This window comes from Hippoglossus stenolepis, chromosome 13 (assembly GCF_022539355.2).
Source record: "Hippoglossus stenolepis isolate QCI-W04-F060 chromosome 13, HSTE1.2, whole genome shotgun sequence".
NCBI lineage: Eukaryota > Metazoa > Chordata > Actinopteri > Pleuronectiformes > Pleuronectidae > Hippoglossus > Hippoglossus stenolepis.
Genome location: NC_061495.1, coordinates 13,902,377 through 13,925,933, shown reverse-complemented (window position 1 = coordinate 13,925,933; position 23,557 = coordinate 13,902,377). Strand labels below are relative to the sequence as shown.

General features: G+C 42.8%; 1 protein-coding gene across 8 annotated transcripts in view; it reads left to right on the top strand.

Annotated features, from left to right (window-relative positions):
- LOC118119795 (dedicator of cytokinesis protein 9) overlaps positions 1-23,557 on the top strand; it is a 77,001-nt gene that overhangs the window by 2,451 nt on the left and 50,993 nt on the right. For 3 of the 8 annotated variants that reach the window (XM_035174096.2, XM_035174098.2, XM_035174095.2), the window contains exon 1: positions 19,054-19,564. The exons of 4 other annotated variants lie outside the window; for them this stretch is intronic. In XM_035174096.2, the coding sequence (XP_035029987.1) occupies positions 19,394-19,564 (171 nt within the window). In that variant the 5' untranslated portion in view covers positions 19,054-19,393. Of the gene's footprint in view, positions 1-19,052; positions 19,565-23,557 lie in introns of those variants that run through there. One more of the 8 variants, XM_035174104.2, reaches the window with a different exon arrangement.

Genomic DNA, 23,557 nt, shown 5'->3' with positions numbered 1-23,557 from the left:
AACCATTAGTAAATTAAGTTGCCTAAAAAAGAAGAAAAAAAAGTTGGTGCCTGTGGCCTTCACACTGCTGTAATAATAGAGTGGCACACGGAAAAGTCGTCTCCTAGCAGTTGTCAGGCAGTGTAGCTTTGTGTGTTTTCAGTTTGCAGCTTGTGAGGATGTATCGGTTGCATTTGTAAGTGTAGCCTGCCCTTCGTAGCTTTTCCAGGATTACCAATCCCAGTGTGTAGTGTTCTGCTGGGACTTTCTTCAACTGTCCGCCCTCCACGGCCTTTAGACGTCAGTAATGTATCGGCTGTATGGGCATATGACAAATCAATGACAGTTGGTTGATGTTTATGTTGTGTGCACATTGTATGAAGCAGCTGGGGAGCAGTTGTGTAATTGTAATCGATAGTCTTAACTGCGTGCCACCTACTGGTGACGCACTGAGATCCTGAGTGTTCCTGCCGTGTGGCTGACCCACACATGTGGAGGTGCCCACCAGATGGGCGTTATTATGTAAGAGTGATGCCATTAAGTGTCCACGGCAACACACACACATAACTGACACACTTTGCGACCGTGAGGGAAAGTGGAGCTCTGGTGTGTGTGTACGTGTGTGTGTGAGAGAAACAAACATTACAATGTTGCAATGCAGACAAACCATCAACAGAGTACACATGTTGCTACTTAGCCCCGTTGTTAGGCATTAAAACTTTGTGGGAAAAGTCCCATTTGCAGGCTGAGCTGCTCTGACAGGATTCTCTGTGCCTCATGGAAGCGTTTTGTGTTTCTGTAGATGGCCGATGGACATTTTAGATGCTTTTTAATCTCTTTGGCAGGTGTACAGCATTGTTCCTGTCTTATGTTTCCTCCCAATCAAAACGTTGAGAAGCCGAGGTCGTTCATCCTCACTTGATGCATGTAAACGCCCCATTTCCAATCTCTTTTACCTGCTCTTACCTGAGCGACGTCTTCCTGCATCGCGTGACGTTACATTTTGTTTGCTCCAGTCAAACATTCCTGCAGTGCTTTGAAGAGAGTGTTAGATTTTCTGAGGTTAACATTACGAATCACGGCCTCGTCTGCTGCTTTGCAAGTTAAACTACAGTACGCTCTTGATCGCACTTTTTTCCCCCCAGGATTACCTAATTTTCAGTAAGTGTGTCACAGACTTTTTTCAACTCCTAGTTCTGCCTGAACATGTCTGTGCTGATCGTTAGCAGAGGTAAAGTCATGTTCTCTCATGACCTGAAAGCTTGGGTTTGTTCTTCATGTCATTCAACAAACAATGTGTTTGGTAGATTTCAAGATTCACCTGGAAGAACCGGAATTAGTTGAGTGACTATAATGGTAAAAGTTTGATAACCTCTCATCGTGTATCATTGGTTCTACCTAATTGCAAGAAACTAAAGCGGATGTTATATCGAAGCGGTCATAAGATTACGGGCCTGTCGATGGTGTGAGGCCGAAGCAGCTCGACCACCCTCTGTACTCCTCGGTCTCAGTATGTTGGTATCAGACTAACAGGCTGCATGAGTTGCCTTTTGTTAGTGTGACAGTAAATGCTGAACAACAAACCCAGGGGGGTAGAGATGCGAGCGAGTTCCCCGAATGGGTCAATAATACATGAGGCTGCTCTTGTAACCAGTGCACCCATTAAAACGCTCTCTCTTTCCTCTGCTGAGGATTGTACGAGAACAAAACTTTGATAACACTGGGTTTAAAATTCCAAACTAAACTTTCCCAGCCTCTCAATGTGTCTTGTGTAAATCTCCTCGTTCAGAAATTGGAATGTTACTTTTCGTCCTATCAGGGCGGTTTCTACTCAAGAAAAGTTCCCCAGGTTTTCAAAGGAAGGCGTGGGGAGAGATGCAAAGAAACTGCATGAGGTGAAAGGGACCGGTGTAAGCAGGTGATCTGAAAATAACAGGAAGTTATTCATTGTACTAATCGACACGATTGCAGCAACAGCAGCATTGATGCAAAGTTCACTTCCTGTATATGTTTTTGCCAATTTTGATGGCTAAACCATTGAAAACTAGAGCAGTGCCTGTTCTAAACCTGCCTGTTTGGAACAGGTTGTTTGGCCTGTGGTGGCAGCTTTGTGAAACTGTCAGTGACCTGCAGAAAAGGAATTGCAGTAAGTGGAGACCGGCTGCAGGACTCAGTCCGCAGAATCCCGAAGCTGCACCTCCACTCAGTATGCAGAACTCCGAACTGGTGAATCAGTTGTCGTGAACACACCAGTTAAAGTGCTCGACTAGTAATCGATCCCAGCCGCTAATGCTATAGAGCTCTGGTCTCTTGTTTATTCCAAGTGTCCAAATCAGAACATTCAACCCTGCACTTCCTCAGGCCCTTTTTAAAAAATACACATGCCGCCTGTGAAGCCGATAATATGAACGGTTCTCGAGATATTTGAGCCACAGACAGATTATAAGATCGATGACTGAAAGATTTTGTTTTTTTCAGTTTTCGGAGAAGGAGAAGTCCTGGTGTGGTACGTCAGATGACTTGTTGTCATGTGGAAACTTGGGCAGACTCCCTTCTACCTAACAACCATGGAGACGAGACACACCAGCTGTTAGAGAGTTTATGGTCTCTAAATGTTTTTAAGTGAACGCTCCGAATGTGTAAATGCATCCCACAGTAACCGAGGTGGAAAAATTTCAACTCTGCGAGACCCAAGTACTGAGCAGTGACACATTGTTTGTGGGGCGAAGGCTTCAGGGAAAGTGAGAAATGAAACACACCCATCAAACTCACTATAAAATTTGTCTGCTTGGGTTCGGGCATGCCTCTTGGCAGTTGTGGTTTTAATCTAAACCAGATTCGCCACTCTCTCAGCCAGAGTGGGAAACTGGAGAGAACTCCTCAGCTGAGCACGTATCGGGATAATGTAGAGCACTCTGTCAGAAACCGAAAAGTTTTCCTCCGTCCAGCTCGGACCGAGTCTGGTTGGCGCACATAAATCCTGCGGTAACCAAGCCAACGCAAATGATCCGGTGGCCAGACAGACAGATTTGGTTCCAGTGCAAATGAATACTGATTAAACATCATGGACATGAAGAGCACTTGGCTTATCTCCGTGGGACAGCTGTTGGTCAATTGCCTCATTGTGCCAGAATATATTTCAACACGTTCAAAATAAAGAGTTTAATGTGAACGTCAATCAAAGACTGAATCCAAATAATTGGTTTGTGCTCACATCAGGAGATTATTTAACATTTTCTTTGCTGGGTTCGGGAAATAATGTAATAATTCGTTTTTCTTTCTTTTAAATTTAACCTTGACATTGACAAAACAACACAAGGGGGACCGGAACCGTGAACACAGGTGGGAGGTACGGGCAGGACGCAGGTGGACACGGCTACATGCTATCGCTACCATCAAACACTGCGCGGATGAGTAAGAGCATGCACCAAACATGCATTTTGTTGTCGTGTATAACATATAGACCAGACTATGAACATTTTATTTAAATGGAATGATGATTGTGACATGAGCCGTAGTTCTTGTAGCCAGTAGGTGGCGCTATAACTGAATATTGCTATGTAGATGATTTCAGGCAGACACTTTTAGCAAACACATAAAGTTTCGAGCAGACTGGACGAAATATGCTTGAGTTACAACGTACTTCCTGGTCCATGGCGAAAAATCTAAACTCGCGTGCTACCATGGCAACACACCATTTTACAAAAACTCAATTCTCATAATGTGGCATCATCAAGTTCTTGAGGCTTTATAGGTGGATAATAATAATCTTAAATATGAATAACCTACAACTATAATAATAATAGTCTTATTATAATAATACAAAGAATCTTACAAATAGTAATAAGAATGATTATGTTATATTAAATAATGTTTTGCTGCTTTTGTCCTCTATATAATCTGTGTACAGTGTAATCTGTAATCCATTGATTTCTGCTTCAGTGGCTTCACACTGACATCCACGTCTGTGCTCTGATTTCATGGTTGTTGCATAATGTTCTCATTTTTTATTGGCATTTCCACTCCGCAGCTGTGCTTTGGGTAGAGTATTGTATGTAAAGATGGATGTCAGAGTTGTTTTACATTTCTTTTTCTTTTCTCAGAATAGAGGGATAGAGGAATAGTCACTGGCACCTTGAGTTAAGTCTCCGAACTCTTTCCATCCTGCCCGAGCGGGAAGTGCCCATAACTTCCTGTCTTTCATCAGCGTGTGGGAGAGCAGGGGCCTGTCTTTTCCTAGATAGAGCAGGTTTCCTGTTGGCTGTATTTGGGCTGAACAGAAGTTTCGGGCAGGGCTCGCTCTTGAACCGCCCACTCCGTCTGAGCGCTCTGCCTGATGGAGCACGGCTGTTTTGGAGCTCAGGAGAGGTTACCATAACAAAGTGGCTGCCGAGGAGCGTGGCCAGTGGTTGTTTTCCTGTCAGCGAGTGTATGTGCGGCAGCGCTCTGGACGTGTTATACACTCACCTCCACAGAACACGTGAATTCCCCAAATTCCCCAAATCCGACAGGTCTCAACTTGCCTGTTCCAGTTTTCAATTATTCCTAAAACAATGATGACAATGAAGGAGTTTCTCTGTGTCCCGTCATGGCTTGTTGCTGAGGAGCAGTTTGTTTTGATGAAGGCAGGAATCATTTCTCTGCACCTCTGACGGCTTGTTTGTCTTTGGCACTCTCTTATTCATCCAAATGGAGACTAGTGCGGCGCCACTGGGTGGTCGCTGTTACAGAAGCATCCCAGCGTTGCTTTTGATAAGCTCCCTTCATACATTTAGCACATCACTGCGAATCCAAGTTCCTGTCACACTTGTACAGGAACTATGGAGCCACAGAGCCACGGATGCATGCAGTACATTATCATCAACAAATTAGCAATAAAGTGGGGCATTGGTTTGCTTCCATCCTTGAGGCCATTAACGTTGCTATTTTTGAGCCAGCCGGGCACACACACACACACACACACACACACACACACACACACACACACACACACACACACACACACACACACACACACACACACCTACCTACGTGCATCTGTGCAAGACTTACTGATCCTCAACCCCTCTGGCTTTTATTCTCCTCTGACTGTTATGCGGTTAATCTCGTTTGTCTTTCTCTGTAAACTGATAACAACTCTGCCATCATCATCATCATCTCTGATGCAATAAGCAACAGAGGATTTGAATGAATAGAATAGAGATTGAAGTTTACATGTTGCACAAATGACTTTAAGACATCTGTCGGGTATCTTTGAAGTCCGGCTGAAGAAGAGTTTGTAGCCATGCTGGCAGCATGAGTGGTGATTATTGGTCATCAATGCAGGGCGAATAACTCCCCCAAGGCCCATTTGTCCCCTTACATTTAATAAAGCTCCACCAAATTGCTGACCAAAATATGCCTGTTCTTTTTCATCAATATCAATGCATTATTCCCTGGGAAAACAATAAAAATGTAAATCTCACAATGTCATAGAAAGTGAGGAAAAATGTGCCCCTTTGTCTGGATCACCTGACTTTTCCTCAGCGCTAAATATCATCCTTTAAGGAAAGTGTTGACACCGAATTAGACCCAGGTAATTGCTGTTTATTAACTTTGTCCCTTTGTTTGTTGGTTTGTTTGTTTGTTTGTTTGTGAGCAAGATTGCCAAAAAACAACTGAACAGATTTCCGCGAAACTTGGTGGAAGGATGTGGTATGGGTCAGGAAAGAATCCATTACATGTTGGTGCAGATCTGGATCAGGGGAAAGGTCCAGGAAATGGCTTTCACTTTTCCTTCGATTGTGAGTTAGGGCATTTTTCAACATTTTCGGGAATTTTCCCAGGGAATAATTGTGGCGTCATATAAAAAAAAAACCTTGTTCAATGAAAGAGAAATGCAGTATGTGAAGTGAAGGTGGACACTGCTCCGCCTGCCATCACTGATTCATTCATTTTGCGAGCGGTCACCCAGAGTATTAGCCATGAGGTGACACCGGCCGAGCCTAAAGCACCACACGCACCTGACCCACAGATTAAGCTCATCGGATTAAAGCCCTGAAAAGCACTACAGCACTCCTGACTGGAGACCGGGCAACACATCCACGTTGGCTGGTGGAGAAATGTCTAGAAAGAGCAGACTAACGACTTGCACATTTCCTTTTAAGTCCTTGTGTCTGTGCGTTATTTTTTTCTGAGGTGCCTCCTCAATTTGTCTATAAAAGTAACGTTTCCCTCCCATGCTTCACTGCAACTGACCATTAACGTGTAATTGGCGGGATATGCTGCTACCGTAACAGAGGAGATTGAAGGGTGCGCTGCCGAATAACACGCGTAACCTTGTCATTATTTTTTTTCCTCGCTTGATGGATGGCATTTTCTCCATTTTTGAGTCGGTGCCAATAATAGGATTTGCTTTCTGCTCCGTGCGGAGCATCACTCTTCTACTGGATGAGTGTGGGGTTGACGTGATTCTTTGATGTGCTGTAACCGTATGCTACACTCCAGCGTTGTTTGAACTCTGATACCCTTGATGAACATGAGTTCTTGTACTAAAAGTGTTATTTTTAGCCATGCCAGTGGCGTAGCTCCATAGGTGTAGCAATGTCAGTCCATTATTCTGTCGGTTCACTATAAATATCCAAGCAACTGCTGACTTTATTGTCATGGGACTTTGTACAGACGTTAATGTTCCCAGGGATGAATATAGCCATGCTCTGGAGTCAGGAAATTTTACATATGTGAGAAAGCAAAAGTGCGAGTTGGTTACTGCAGAGTTTCTTGAACCCTTCCTGCCAGCCCCCCGGAACATACAGACATTCAGATTCAGACATGAAACGGGAAGAATAGAAATTTCGCAGGATAAAAAAATTGTGCCACACTTCCTCAACTTGCAAAAGACAATTTGAAAGACAATGACATTCGAGAACTTTGGCAATAAGGGCCTGTGTCGTTTTGCTGTAAAACAAAAACACAGCACCCTCGTCTCAATCTTCTGGAAATGTTCCTGTTCTTGTGAACGTGTCCGACCTGCACAATCTACTGCTGCGTTCTTCATAATGTGAAAGACAATCTCCAGAAAGTGTTCGGACCCAATTTTCAAGATATTTTCTGGAATTCATGTCTGAAAATGTCTCTCATGACTTTGGCGATCCCCTGTCTTTTACCATAACGTTCAGAAAAAGCAAATATTTTTGAAATATATCAAGCACATATACAATTTTCAACTTACAAGTTCAAACTTTCTATTTTTTAAACTTTAACACTTTGCTTAAAAGGGATAAAGGGATAACCCTTAATGAACAAACACATTTCCTCCTTTTGTTCTTTAGTCTCTTCTGTGTGACTAATGGGACTCGCAGGGTTTAGTGTCAGGCTGAAGGCCCACTCTCTATAGGTTGATCTGCTTTGGACACTATATCTCTCCTTCTGTTCCCTCCGACATCGTGCTGACCTCCCTTTCACACTCTCCATGCAGATCACACCAGGATCAGCTGCTGTCGGATGTGGCGAAACCCAGAGGGATGGATTAGCATACAATTAGCCCACACAAAAGCCAGTTTCCCATTGAGATTTAGAGCTAATACCTTTATAAAGGATTCATGAATAGCATGAAAACTGACCCGATTAAAAGTTTTGTAGTTAAAATGCCGCTGGAGGCAGAGGAGAGGCAGATATTAGGTTTGTTTTTCACTGGAATAGAAATGATTGTCAAGTGTTTCTTTCCTCTGCATTGAAGATGGAGGGCTTCTGTCAGGAACTACTTAACATTCCTGCTCCGTGCTGCGATCTGACCGCTATGAAAGTTACTATTGACGCAGTTATCGTTCATCTGGGATTTCCCTGAAAGTTCAGGCCACTTATTCCAGTCCACCGGGGCAGCCGAGCGGAGGCGGGTAAATGCAGCGTTATGTAAACAGATAGAAGTCAGAGGTTCCTCAGCGTGGCGTTAACCCTGCCCCGTGATGTTTCCCACAGTGCCTGCTGTTTGCTTAATTAAACCGAAGTTTAAACCTCTGCACTCCTCGGCGCTCGCTCTCGTGGGTTTGTGCAGCGTGTGGATGGGACCTGCCGCAGCCCGAGGGGATAAACTGTAATGACTTTTCACCAGTGTCGGCCGCATAGTTGACATTCCTCGCTCTCACACGCCGTAGGCCGGAGAGGGCGGGAGCGGGAGGGGCACAACCTACAGAGGGTGGAGCTGAGGAGATCGTGGTTTTGGAGGCAGGGTTTTCATCCCACCTTTTGAATTTCTATATAAACTTAGTTCTGATACAAATTCTCCCGACCTCCAAGGCCTCTCCTCCGGCTATTCAATTCAACAAAGATAAAATGCTAATATATATGTATAAATAATACTAATAAATAAAAAAATTTAAACTGGTTTCTTTTTAGCAGTCAATTGTATTTCATAACATTGTGATATGCTTTTTTTTAAATATGAACTTTTAATTTCAAAAGTTGGCAGTAACTCTTGCCATCAGATAAATGCAGTAATCCAATATTTTCCTCCTAAATGAGTTGAGGTATGTACGTTTTTATGTGTCATAAAATTAAATTACTCCAGTAAAGTAGAAGCAGCTTATAACTGTACTTGACACATAAGTAAAGTTGCTCAGCTTCTTTCCTCCACTAGCTGAGACACATTCTGTCCAACACGGTTACAGTACAACGTTCAGACAAGTTATTCAATGCAAAATGAATTTTCACGAGTTGCCCATTCAAGAAACATTTACATGAAACACTGAGCTCCCTCTTATTTTCTTTGAAAGCCGAAACGAGCCCATTGTGCGCTCTCAGCCCACGATAAACAACTGAGCTCTGTATAGAGTGACAACTGCACTGAGGTTTGAGGCCTTTTATACATACAAATTCGGTTCGCCTGCTGTTGTGTTAGCTGACATTCAGAAAAACGAGACGGAGAAACACCAGACAATAGCTTGAGGACATTAATGGGAGTGTTACGCAGGAGGAAGTCATGTGACCTCGGTGATAACTGTTTGGGTTTTCTGTCAGGGTCTGTAGCTACAGCAGAGACGGAGCTCTCCTCCACGCTGTTTATGTTTGCTCCCTGTTTGTTTTGCAGGGATTTAACATGAGGAGGCAGGGTTGTACTGAGTGTGCTTCTGTGCTACCGTAAGGTCCCTCGCCTGGAGGGATAAATAAAGTTAGCGCTGTGGTGTTGATGGAGGGGCGGCGGTGCGGCTGAAGGCCTGTTTTTAATCACACTGGTTTGTGATGGCGGTAAACAAAGCGATCCTGGACCCTGAACAGTGCAACGCTGACACTCATGTTATGTTGTACTGAAGTGGCTAAAAACAGGCGCCCTGCAGGATGGTGAGCGCTTTGAACACGCAGGATCACATCCCTGTTCTTCAGCGTGCACACCGCCATGCAGATAAACAGCCCAATATCCCTGACTTGACTTAATCTCCAATTAGAGACTCCACTCGACGCCAACCCCCACTCACAGAGCAGTGTGCTGAATCTACTACAACCATCTGATTAGCTGCGATCAACGTTTGTGTGTCACAAAATCAGAGAAAACACGAGAAAGTCCATTGACAGCCCTTCTGCGTTGTTTCAAAAATATTTCATACAAAGTATTGCACGACAGATAAACCTCCTGAGCCATTTTTGAACTTGGATTGACGGATTCTATTTGCGGCGATTATTCATTTTTTCCTTTTCTTGACACTTTGTCAAGTGACTCACTTAAGACTCGCAGAAATGTCAAATCCATCTTAGTTGCCATAGCAGCCACCCTGCTCATTGAGGTATTAGCCTGATCCGTGAGGCAAGTTAAATCTCACAAAATGCCAACTACAGGGGCCGGATCAGCAGCAAATAATGAGATTTCTTTTTTCTTCTTGCCATGAGAGAGTTCTGCTGCACCGTGTGTGAGGGACTGTTGTGAAAAAAGTGAAAAGTGACGGAGACAAAGCGTGTAGTTCAATATTGACTGTCCAAGTGGAGCAGTTCTAAAACAGGGATGTATCCCATAACATGTGTTTCCTCTGTCAGGAAGGGTGGGGACCTCTGAGAGGGGGGTGTCGGGGCGTGGCTTGTGACTCGGTCCAGTACCAGCAAATGTGGCTCCAACAGGAAGAAGGCAGTGAACCACTCCTGGATTTTTTTTAAAGCCAGACCCACGTGTGTCAAGCAATGAAAAATAACCACACGGCTGATAAATTACTAATGACAACAGATTTAGTTTTTCATTGTTTGACTAAATTCATCCTAAAAACTAAAGTGCACATTTATTGCATCAGTGTATTATGCACAATTTGAGTTCCCTGATTTACTGGATGCAACTGGTATTTGAGGTACAAATTGGTAACCATCCATTATCCATAGCACTGGAGCGAATCACAGTAATCAATATTAATACATAATTTGTCTGTGGAATCTGAATCCGTAATCCCTATCCTGAGATAATTATGGATAATGAATGTTTATGGATTAAATAACCTGATAAGAATGTCTTTTTGGGCTTATCTACCAAATCAAGTCAAAACACAATCCAAAATTCATATTTAGTATTTATCACATTACTGTATTGCTGTAATACCGTCCTGGTTATTGATTTTTCTCTGCAATATCACCTTATATTAAAATTCTATCAATACCTTTTATATATTATCTATCTTTACATCTAATATTGATGCTGTTTGGATTACAAAACATCTTCCTGTATCTGCACAATGCAAACATGATCTGTGTCCACCGGAGCCGTCCCGTGCGACAGCCTCTTGTAGCAGCTGTCCGTGGCCTCTCTGGGGAGCTGTGTGGCACCGTATTACTGCTAAACCCACTGCCACTTTACTGGTGCAGGTGCACGGACATGCGTTCATCTCCGTCCTCCATCCTCCGTTTCCCTTGATTGTCAGCAGCGCTCATTGAACCGGGCTCAAGAGGATTTCCACTGATTACAAACAAAGCGCCTATAGTGAGATTAGCTGATCCTGAAGGGTTCCCGAAGTCCTGCCTCCCCACCCAATTACCCCCCACTCGCTTCTCCCTGCAGCGCGGCACTGTCGAGTCGCTGCCAAGTCAGAGAAAACTCTGTTTGTCTTGAGTTAGCTTGTGTTAATCTAACCTTTTATCTAAATGACCTGTTTTCTGCTTTGTTGTGCTCTCCTAGTGCCGCACCCTGTTTGTCTTTGGTTCCACTTTCACATTAAATACTGTTTCATGCTGATCTGCGGTTTAGAGGCTATAAAGATTAATCTCTCTTCTCTATACATCTCGGACTGTGTTTACACTTCCCTCCCAGAACCCCCTATAGGTTGGATAACGATAAGTTCCCAGCGTTCTGCTGTGTTTCCCTCACCTGACTCTTTCTACACACTCCAGCAGTGAGATGCTCAGTATCATGCTCCTGTGTGGCCGTGTTGAAAGTGAGGGAGCTGCAGTTTAATCAGCTCAGTCTAACTGGCTTTCATTGTGGGATATTCGAGTAAATCTTGGTGCGGACCATCTGTTGGACAAGATCTTCTTCTAAGGCTGATTGATATAATCTTAAATCTGATCCAAACCGAAAGCAAAGCACCTGGATTAATCTTTAACTGCTCATTGCTTCCATTTGTTATTAAGAAGTCACTTAATGTGTCATCTCCCTGTTGTTGGCTGATAAGAAGTTTTTATTATTAACGGGTTTTTCATAATGTCACCTGACATCCTGCAGTAAATGTTGAGTGACTCATCAGACCCTGTTTGTGCCTCTCATTCCACTTGAATCACATGCTTAAGCCCCAATAAAAAATATTCCATCCACATTCAGAGACAAAAATCTGTGGAGCATGATTCATAATTCAAAATGTGATTTTTATATTACTTTCCACTTTATTTTGTATTGTCAAAGAAATAATTTGCCTGTGCTTTTCTATTGTTATTTCTGTTTATCTGGATAACGCACAAATTGGAAAGCGGGTCAAATGGAACATATTTTGATCCAGAACATTAGATGAGTCTGTAAATATGTAAAATAACCCTCTGGGTCTTGCAAAGATTTCTGGGTATTTATTTTTCTGAAAGTATAGGCATAACTCTGTGAGTCTAATGTAGTGGTTTTAGATTAGTTGCAAAAACATGGTCTGCAGTTTAAATACATGTTCATGCAAGACAGGCATATCTTAATATGTATTTCATTTATGACACAGCATAATATTATTTCATCCCAAGTCTTTGTAAAAAGCAGTGTGCTGTCATGAGTCATGTACAGTTCAACTTAATGAGTTACTAATTAATCATTCATAATTAATCGATTCCTTATTAGTTTAGAAAATAGACAGAATATTGCCTGAGCCCTACATAATGTTAAATTTATGAAGTTGAACCTCAGTATGTTTCAGTAGCACACGGACTACACTGAGAATACAGAGACCTCACTGAGTGCTGTACGTCTGTGGTTCATTCACACTTTTTAAAACAATGCTGGACCTGCAGTTGTGACTAACAGAATGTAGCTGATGGCCTCATGTCAGGCCAGTGTGGGCTTGTTTCACGATCGCTAATCTCCCAGCTTCCTGGCTGCGTGTTGGCGCCTGACCACGATGACACACTGCCTCCAAACACCCCCTTCACACCTGGGCACCAGCCACTGACCCAGTGAGGGTTGTTTAGACCAAACGGTTGTCACCACAATGTGTGATGACACACACACACACGAGTGATGACAGCTTGTCATGAAGGCAACATTTTTTCTCTCTGTGCAAATCCTGCTACCTGGATATTTTGTATTTCCTGCCACATAGTGGATTAAAGTGTCGGCCTCGTCATCTCTGCCTCGTGTGTGTTTGTGTGTGTGATCTGAATGAGCTGAGAAAATACCGTTAGCTGGCCTCTTGTAACTCTCTCTTCCTTTACAGTCCAATTTGTATACGGTCACCTCTTCTTCCACTATAGTGGCTCCAGTGTGTGGAGTGATTGTTTCCACACTGGGCTGCTGGAAATATCACGAATGTGACAAAACAATGTCCGCATTATACTAATGAGAGCAGGAAGGAAAGTGCAGCCGGGTGTTTCTATAGACTATGGTGTCACACAGCAGCGGTGTAGGCGCTGCAGGGAGAACCATCACTTTCTGAATCTCCAGTGAATCCGAGTGTTTTTATTGAATAATCCATAATCATGGGATGTTTTGATTCCTCAATATCAAGTCTTATTTCAATCTGATTTAGATTGTGTAAAAACCTGTGTGCATGCTCTGCCTGCAGGTGGCAGTAACATCATTCATACACTCTGTTTTCCCACCTTTCACTTCTCAGGAGGGGTCTGTAGCGCTCCATACTTTATCATGCATGGTGGGTGAACAGTATTTGAAAAGTTATTTTAAGCTTTCAGATGAAACATGATTAGAAATTAAGTTGTTTCAATCACTGTTTACATTTCAAATTCTCCCCTGTGGTTGTTTTATTGTGTGATCTGCAGAGACCAGCAGTTATTCATTTATTTTCCAATAAGAAAACAAACCTGAAGTCAAGGCAGCAGCGTGTTTTTGACCGGAGGTAATTTTGCAGCGAGATCAGTTTTGTGGTGCACTGGCTTGTTTGAGAAAGCAGGTTTTATTTTTTTTTATGAGATTACTTTTTGTTGTGTTTAGTGAGGCCAAGGCACAGTTGGCAGCGGTAAGTTTGAGTGTGACTGCAGGCCCTCTGGGCTTGGCACTGCCTCTGAGCTGGTGCTGCGGCGGAGGAAAGACACAATTTGATTAGCAGCATCTATTAACGACAACCTGAATCCACTCCAGCAACTTTACTCGATCCCTGCACACCCCACAGAACTGCATACTGATGCAGATTCATGGTTTGCACATTTTTGTGTACATACTTTCTGATTTGCGCATGTGTCTTCCGTGCAACGTATACTTATTCTGCACCACTACAAAGCAAAGGAAGTGGTGCCTCTCAGGAAAAATGGGCCATTTTCTTCTCCTGGGATAAATAAACCAAACCAAAAATACCAAGTGCAAAAGGAAGAGGATGTGGCCCCTGTTGTATTTGTTTTGTACCATTTAAAGACGGACAGGATAACCTGGGTTTCAGCTCCAGGTCAAACAGAGACTGGAGTTTAATCAATGCAATCCATGCAACAGACTGTTTGGACAATGATTTGACTCCACACTCACTCCTTTGTCTCGTGTGTCAAGTATTTTGGGCTTGTGACTCGGTATCTAGAATGTGAAGTACTTGGCTTATTGAAATTCCAGGCCTATATATGTAGCCCACCTACACGTGTAAGGGTTTGACGGCCCCCAAATAACTTCTCTCTTTACTCTTTCTCTCTTAAACAAAAACCCTTGAGAAACCAATTCAAATTCTTACTCCAACCTGTCACGGGTTAATGATTCTCCTGGCTTTGTGCACCTATAATAAAAGTTTATTCCTCCCATTTGTGTTTTTGAATCTTGGAGGAGGTCAGCATTACTCTCACCGCAAATGCCCACAAAACTCTCCGCGGCTCCCGAGTTTTGATTGAGTTTGAAGGAAAGTGGGCAGCGAGAGGCGGCTTTGTTATGACACGGTTTACACACATCAGCAGGAAACAGCCACTTCCTTTTTGCTGTCCCCGGAGAGCTCCACATGGGAGCCAGCCGGTTTTATCGGGCCTGCACTGCCGCACATGTGGGTGATGTCACTGCAGTGCACCACGTTGTGGCCTCTCTCTGCAGAGACGCACATACGTCTCCCCGCAGAGCCCCACAGCATGGAAACACGAACAGCTGTGGACCTGACCTTCATCGTAGCGGGGGCTTCTCAGATGAGATTCCAACTCCTCCTGAACTCCGCTTCACTCCTCCAAGCCACGCAGGGAAATTTCGGGCTTTGTCGGATTGTCCACCACTCAGCATATAACTCATGACATGTTGACCCCTCCGTATCCACATGTGCCGGCTTTGATGTCTTTTAATTTGACTCCACCCATCACTTGCTGTTAACAGCGTGTAACTACTGCATTACTACAAGTGGTGTTATTCTGCGGGACACTGCAGGCCAGTGATGGCGTCCATATGTGGAGATGTTGTAACCGGGGTCAGTGAGACCAGGTGGAGAAGAGAAAACAGTCATTTAATTTGCTGTTTTACCAATAAGAGAGAGTCAGTGTGGTGACCTGACATCACTGCTGTGTTACATACAAACACATCAGTGTCTCTGGGTCTGTGGTCACATTGTTCATACAGTAATGTGAACATTAGTGGAACAGAGCTTTTTGCGCGAAGCAGATGGCAGATGGAGCCGCGGTAGCGAGGTCCTGCTGATACTCGACCAATCGCGAGTAAGTCTCAGCCGTGTGTTTCAACCCGTTTTTATTGCATCAAATTTTCCGGCAAAACACTTATAGAAGAACTACCTAAAATGACCGAAACCATCCTTGACAAAAAAATCATTTGAAGTGTACTTTGGCTTTTTAGTTTGGCCCAGGTCCCCTTCCATTAACATGTAGAAGGAGGTGGGACTTTATGACCTTTACTGCAACCAGCCACCAGGTAGAGATGGAGATGCTTTGGCTTCACTTTTCTGGAGCTGTCATGGTCATCCCCCATCTTTACTGCTGAAATGCCCCTCCGGCAGGCCTCCCTTCATCCACTGTGTGGTGCCACAGTTTAAGCCACTTTCAAAATAGTTCCTTCCTTCAATATCAACTGCTAAAATAAAACAACAATTTAAAAATGCAGACACCTTTAGTCATTTATTGATATGTGCTGGATACTTGATGTGTAATCGGAAGGGTTCAACAGTCAACAGCATTATCTGCACTTTATAGGGGTCATGCTTAATACCATGCCAGGAAGTGTAGCCCGCTGCAGAGAATGAAGCCTTGCTGTCCACTAACAAGAGCAACATTAATCCGTGCCGCTCCACGGACGCGACGCTGTTCCCGGCCGCCTCTTATCTCCTGTGCAGCTGCTGCAGATTGGAGCAGAGCTGTGCAGCTTCCACATCCCACAGAGGATGCTCACACATGAACTTCCACAGATTGACCCTTGCTGTTCCTTGAACACTCTACCCGTCACTGTGCAGCAATGCCTGCAGCTCCAGCTCATGATTTAGCATGGCTGACACAGTCCGACTGTGTTCTGCTGGAGGCTGCAACGCCACTTCATCTGTCAGACATGCACAGAATAGACTTCCTCAAGCTGAACACGGCCACTGGAATGTGTTCCATGTCAGGCACTCATTTATTTTATTTCATATTGCTCATAACGAGGCAGTGTGTCAATGTATAGCTTCTGATGTAAAGGATATTTTTTACTTCTCTAACAATATTAATAGTTGTGAGGTGGCTTGTTCCAGATTGTGCCGTCTGACACAAAGCCAGTAGAAAGTAACACCGCTACAGTTAATGATTCAGCGATCTCTCCATGTAATCTTAATAATTCATACCAAGTGCAGTGTACAGTACAACTCACGGAAACCTGGGGCATTTAACCTTTTCTTAGCATTGTGCCTCTTCTTTCTCCATTGAATATGGGAGTGATTCAAACCTGGGATGTGCTCATTACATGGGTAACAAATCCAACATTAAAGATTCAAAAGATTTAAGAGATCTTCATTGTTACTGTGCAAGTACAAAGACATGTTGTGGAGCAGGCCTGTAGATGCCTCAGTAGGTAACACACACAAATTGAGACTTTAAAGTAAAGGATAAACCGCTAAATAGAAACTATAAAAAATATTAGAATAGGATATGTCAAAAAAATATGTATATACAATGAATAAGGGACTGATCTCCTCAAGATGCATTAAATGTGCTTTAGCTCCTCATGGGCATTTCAATTTTTACTGCCCAAAGATTTGCCCCAGGAGGCTTAATTTTAATTGGGTTACACAGAATACTAAATATTTCACTTGACATGTATCTATAGTTTGTGTTGATCTCTTTCTCCCTCACTTCTTATGTTAGACCCTTGACATTGGAACTCATTCACGCTAACTAGTCACCTGTTTTGGGGTTATTCTGCTTTAGTTGTTAAGTGCCTACTATATTAACATTTAACATAAAAAACACATATCGTGTAAAACCTAATTTGTAATGCACCTCTACTGCTGCAAGCTTAAATTACCGCCATTATTTTCCCCACGTTTGGGGAAATCCCATACAACAACACCCTCACAGCCTGCTGCCTCGTCACATTGTTGCACACACGTCTTTACATGCACGAGAAGAATTTGTGTCCTCATGGCTGAAGATTTACAATCACCAGCTGTGATACTTCAAACATTGTCTGCTTGTTGTCATTCTCCAGTTTATGTTGGTACTCATTTTGTTTTAAGTTGCAGCAATAACTCAAAAAGCCTCATGGTAGAATTGCACAATGTGACCTAAAAGAGAAGATGCTCAAGTGTAAGATCTGTGTTGCTGCCGCTGGCTTACAGATCCACAAAAAGTGGAATTATGACTTTGCAGTTTTACCAGTTTTACTCCAGATTGCGTCTTGTTCTTCTACATAGTCTGAGCCTAAAATCCCTCTTTGCAGTGTCGGAGGGACGCAGAGTGGATCCGAGGTGGGAGAAGGGGGAGATTTAGGATGTGTATTTCCAAACAGATCAATGGGCAAAAATAAGAGACGTCTCCCTCCTTCGCCCAGTCTTTCTCTTTCCCTCTTTTCCCCCCTGAATCCCCCCTCATCCACGGGCTCAGCTGCCTTCCCCTGCAGCTCCTCTTCTTCTCATCACACACTCGAATGTAGTTCAGTGTGTCAAGCACTGCTGAAATATTAACAAGGCAAGCAAGCAGAAATGTGTGCAAGCGTTTATGGCTTAGTGCACCATCATGATGTAAGGGAGCACTCTGCTTTCTCCAGACGTGCGTGTGTGGTAATGTGTTTGCGTGGGTGTATGTGTGTGCCCCTTTTAGTGTAACTTAAAGAAAGGTAGATCTCTGAGTGGAAGTTTCCAGATGGATGCCAGTATGCTGCGGTTGCACACAAACACAGCTGATGCCAGGGGGGCAGCTACAGGCCACTGTCAAGAAGTATTTTTTGGGATATTTCCCCTCTGAAGTCTTTTTAAATGTAAAACTTGCAGCTGCAGGAAGAGACGGTGATAAATAAACCAAACTGGACGCGGCTCTGTTTCCTCATCTTCTCCTCATATCCAGGATGTGTGTGTCTGTGTTGGTCTGGTGAATGATTTAACACAATTTTGACCAACCGGGGAAATTTATTCCAAGAAGGACTTTGTTGGAATTAAATTGACTGCCTTTGCAAATGAAGGAGCAGGAACAGGATTTATGATATTTCACTTTTCCCTGCTTTTCTCTTCCTGATCGCAGACCGGAGACATTTTTACCAAAGGCCATACGAGCGGATGAATAATTCCCTGGGATTTCTAAGAGCCTGTGTATGATCACATTTTGTCGTTCCCCTCCCATTTCTATCTGTGTACTTGGCAGAGCAGCCAGGCTGTGATCAAGCAGCAGCTAATCTTTTATAGAAAAAACCTCCCTATTTGATGTCTTGACCTAAAAGGTTTAAATCCTCCCGTGTCCTTGGTGTGTTTTGTAAATAGAGATTTCTTTGACGCTGGAGTCAGGTCACTGGGTTTCCAAGGAGATTTGGGCATGTCATTTTATTTCAGAAAATTTCTTTTTCTGTGTATTTGATTTGATTTGATTTAATAGACACTCTCAGATCTCACATCTTTATTGTAACACATGGCTGCAGACTGCTGCATATTCCATGGCATCTCCTCAATATGATTCATCCGATTATTCTGCCACTGGCCTTGGTTTCTCTGCTGAACTAAATAAGCATTCAGCCATATTGCTGTTTGCCTGACACATGGAATCACAGTCTCCCTCTGGATATAGGACTGCATTTACTGTAACCCATTTATTTCACAATTATTCATCCGGCTCCTGAAAGGAGTCTCGTTTTGCGGGGCTAAAATGAAAGAGGGTGATTCCTTTCATGTGTAGTCAAAAACAACCGGGTGCAAATGTGGAAATGAAAAGCATAAAAGAAAGGATGGAATTTGGAAATGCTCGTGGGGGCTCAGAGGAGTGAACTGAATGAGTGAGAGAGACAGATGCGCACACTCAAGCCTGCGCTGCAGCGAAGCTCAGCATTGGCTGGAGCTGCAGCAGAGCTCGCACAGCATCCTTCATCCCCCCCATCCCTCGTTCTCTGCTCCACCTTTCTCACTCACTCACTGTATCTTCTGCTGACTGAGGTATTCAGACAGGGGCAGCTTGGAATTACAGTGACTCTCTTTTTTTTCTTGTGTGTGTGTGTGAATAAATTTCACTCTCAAAGTGTCCTCCCTGGCTCTCCTCTCTTTTTTTGCCCGGAGACTGGCACTCTCTCCTCGGGTCAGAAGCGGTGGATTTGTGGGTCAGAGTTAAATCATGGACCGGGGACGAGTAGAGGACGATCGAGGAAACTGGGTCACGGGCAGGCTCTCCTGACTGATGCCCGTTTGGACCTGGAGGAATGGGGTGCACCACCAGCACAGTTGTGTATGACGGGCTGCGCACGGTGTTGGAGAGGAACTGTAGTGGCTACATCTGTAAGGGAGCAGCCGAGTCCATTGGGCCATCTGAGGCTGAGCGAGCGCTGAGTCGGAGAGAGTCGCGTGCACTGCCAACACCAAGAGTACTTAAGGTGTGTGTGTGCACGTGTGCTGAGAAAATGTCTATTTATGTGTTTATATTTCATTCAAATATTTCATCCAAATAGACAAAATTATGTAAATATACTGTGCAGTCATTTACTGATCAATTTCTTTATTTTTGTATGAAATCAATTCATCATTTTGTCTATAAAACAGAAGCTCTGGGAGAAAACGTGTTTGGTGAAAAGGCTGATTTATGCTGAATAATGCTGCTGAATCGTATAAAGTACTTCTGGTTAAGGTAACAGCAAATTAGAAAACAGAAAAGCAGAAAATCCTCTTATACGAGAAGCGGGAAGCTGCTAGTGTTTTTCATTTTTGCTTCATGCATGAATGATCAAATTGTTGTGGATTCATTTTCCGTTGGGTTGTAACTGTAGCACTACCACATACAGTACGGGCAGTGTATGGAGTCCTGTATTAAATTCCTTAAACATAAACATATACTGTCTTAAGTGGGGCATTTAATTGAATGTTTACACTGCATTCCTTCCATGATTTCTTCTGTTAAATGGTGTAAAATGCACGACATGGTTATAGTAAATTATTCAGATTGTAGAAATATTAGAATACAGTGCGTGAGTGCAGGTTCTCTGAGTACGTCAAAGAATCGTCCTTATTTTGACATCAAACTACAACTGCTGCCGGAATTTCTTTGCACTGGTAATCGTGTTTTTCATGTTTTGTCAGATTCATTTATTCAGCAAAATCAACGGGAGCAATACGAATCATCTGCGTTCTCATTTCAGACATGTGACTATGTATCCATGAGTGGCGGCAGTATAAAATGTAGGGCAGTGGGAGCGCTGCATCTTGCCTGTCGCTAAGCACCACACGGGTTAAAGCCTCTGTGGGCAGGGATGGGGGCAAGGGGTGGGCGGGGGGGACGGGACAGTGAGCCTTGTGTCTGCTGGAAATCAATCACCGCTCTTCATCTGGGAAGCGGCGGGCTTGGCAGGGCTTCTGCTGCCCCGTACCAGCTTGTCTTGCTCTTCTTGTTTGTGTTTACTCACTTCTGTGAATGTGTGTGTGTGGTTTCTCCATCCTGTCGCTGCTTCATCAGAGCTGAGTGACAGTGGTCCAGGCTGAGAGCAGGGAATTAGGTCAAGGGCATGGTTGCTTCTCTTGGCTCAGGCATGCTCTTATAATTCAGGCAGGGTCAATTAATCCTCTGTCAGCATTTAGCAGTCTTGCAAATCAATTGTTAACTGTGAGCTGCCGGTCGTTTGCTTGACACATTTCTGCAGGAGTGCAAGTGTGTGGATCTTTGAAACTGACATAAGGAAGTAAAAGGTTATATCTTAAAATATAACTAAACAACAAGTAATTCAATCGGTTAAATGGGAACTTCACCAATTTTCAACTCGCTTTGTATTTTTACAATATCAATAGTATATGTAGATGAGCAATGTTTAATTTCCCACCATGTTGCCTGGAGAGTAATTCTTTGAAAGCTCCAAACTTTACCAGTTGTGATGTGTTTGCCAACATTTTCAGAAATGGTGGAGGCAATGGAAGTTCATTTTTTGTTGAATGAAAAGTGGAAGTTTTTCTTCAGAATTTCATACATCTGGAAAATGTTGATATTCCAAATTGTCCTATCTTTTCCCTCCTGTAAAAATTTGCCTTTCCTGCATTAGGATCTATTTATGCGAGCTTGTGAAATCTTTAGCCTTAAGCAGTAATGTTAATATTATTAATATTACCGTCCATGTCACTGTTGCCCAGCAGCGCGGTTCTCACGATTTAACCACTTGAATGTCATGTATACAACACAACCACAAACCCACAATTTCCATTTGAATTACGCATTTTTTTTAGCTCAATAGTGTAAGAGTCAGTTTTGATTTACTTTAGATTAGCTTTAGCTGCTACCTAAAATGGTTCACCTATTGTTACCACAGTTACGCTAGTTTTAGATTTCCTACAAGAAGTATTACCTGTGTCTCAATTTAGGGGCCGCATCCTTCGTCAGCTGAATTCGTAGACCTATTGCGTCAAAACGGCGCGACTAGACTGTCCCAATTCGAAGGCTCCTCCAATTGCGATGTGTCCTTCCATCGCCGAGCAATGGAGGCTCCACTGGATAGATCCTTCACGGCCCAACATATCCCATGATTCATTGCGCTTCAGTTAGCGAGGCTAAGGCTAAATTGAAGTTTACAGCCTGATGGTTATATGTTAAAAAAAAAAAGGCTACAATTTTGACTCGTCTGAAAACATTCATTGCTTTTGTATTGTTGGTGTCAGGAATCCAACATCTTGGTTTGTGGACACCAACCCTAGTTTGTACAAGATTTTTTTTTTTAAAGAGCTTCTAATGTATAGTTATTGGATGAAATAGTTCTGTCTTTCTCATTATTCATCACTATTTTCACCTTTTTAATCCATTAGGCCTGCTGTTAAAAATAGATGCAACCCATTGTGTTTGCCATTTTAATTCCTTCTGATTGCAGCAGGTCATTATTGCTGGAAAACAAAGAATGAGGTTGTAGGTCAGGCTCACGCTCACTGATCGAGGCACGGAGAGAGTAATTAAATGTCCTGTTCTGGCTGCTCTGTTACTTCACTCACTGATTATAACAGCTCTGCCTTTTCCTTCCTCATGGGAACTCACACATGATTTTCCTCAGGAGGGGATCTGCCTTTAACAATGAAAGTCCCAGATATGAGATAATACATCGAGTCGCACACTGTTGTAGTTCTTCAGTGTCATGTTTCTTTCTTGCTCTGAAAAAAAAGCTATGTGTCATCATTCTTTGCTTTCTTAGAGGTTCACCTTCCCTCCATTATTTTCATTAAATGTCTCCGATGATGCTGGAACAGAAGTGCCAAACTGACAACTTTGTTTTATCAGAGGAATTTTGTTACATGGAAAGATAGAAAGTGATGAAGTCAGCCTGCAGCTCAAAGATGAAAGTGACTTTTATCCATTGATGTTTTGGGAGTTATGCTTCTAACTTGGACCCACGAATTCACACACCGATAAATAAATAGATGAATTTAATTTACTTTTACATGTTTTCCCATCTAGATTTTATTGATACATGTATTTGTATATATTTACCTTTTAAAAAATATATATATGTTCTACATTTGGACTATATTTATTACCAATGGGAAAGGTCTTGCAGCTTGCTAATATGTCCTTTTACATTTAATTTCTTTACATATGTTTAATTTACATATGTATTATTATTATTAGCATTTATTTTGTATAATTTCCATAAAGGGTTAGGGTTATCTATTAATCTATCTATATACATTTTTTTCTTTTAATTATTAATTGGAATATTTCTAAATGAATTATTCACTTTTCAGTTAATTAGAAAATGTATCTATTTATCTATTCCTGTATTCTAAGTGCACATCTGTGCTTCAAAATTGGTCTGCAATGCTAATTTTCTCTTTGATATCTCTCTCTCTTAACCTGGCCCACTTTCCATTTTCCATTTAAGTGTTTTACGTAAACTCCACATTCACCCTCACATCTTTGAGAATGTCAGATAACTAATGTTATCACCTACAGCTCCTGTGTCTTTGCCTGATGGATTTAAAACAACAGGACACTTTGCTCCGTACTTGTGAGATATTTCAAACAACCTGAAGTTGCTCTCAGGGTTTCGGACATCACAGCATTGATGTGTTGCATTTGCGCATGCACTTGTGTGTGTGTGTGTGTGTGTGCGCGCTTACTTGCTGAATGATACATGGGACCATTATCTCCAGCACTCAGGCCCATGTGCTTAAAAGACAATCTGGCAACAGGGGTTTGATTTTTCCCACAGATTGCAGGGCGGCATTTTTCAAATTCAATACTGTTAGTTACACTTAAGGCTTGTATTGATTGATAAAACTGTCTTGCTCATGACCTGTAATTGGCTTTAGTATTTTGTCAATGATACATTCAGATCTTAATACTGAGTGCATGACTTATTTTAAATTTTCTACCTCTGCTATGGGAGACAACTGTCTGCAGCTTG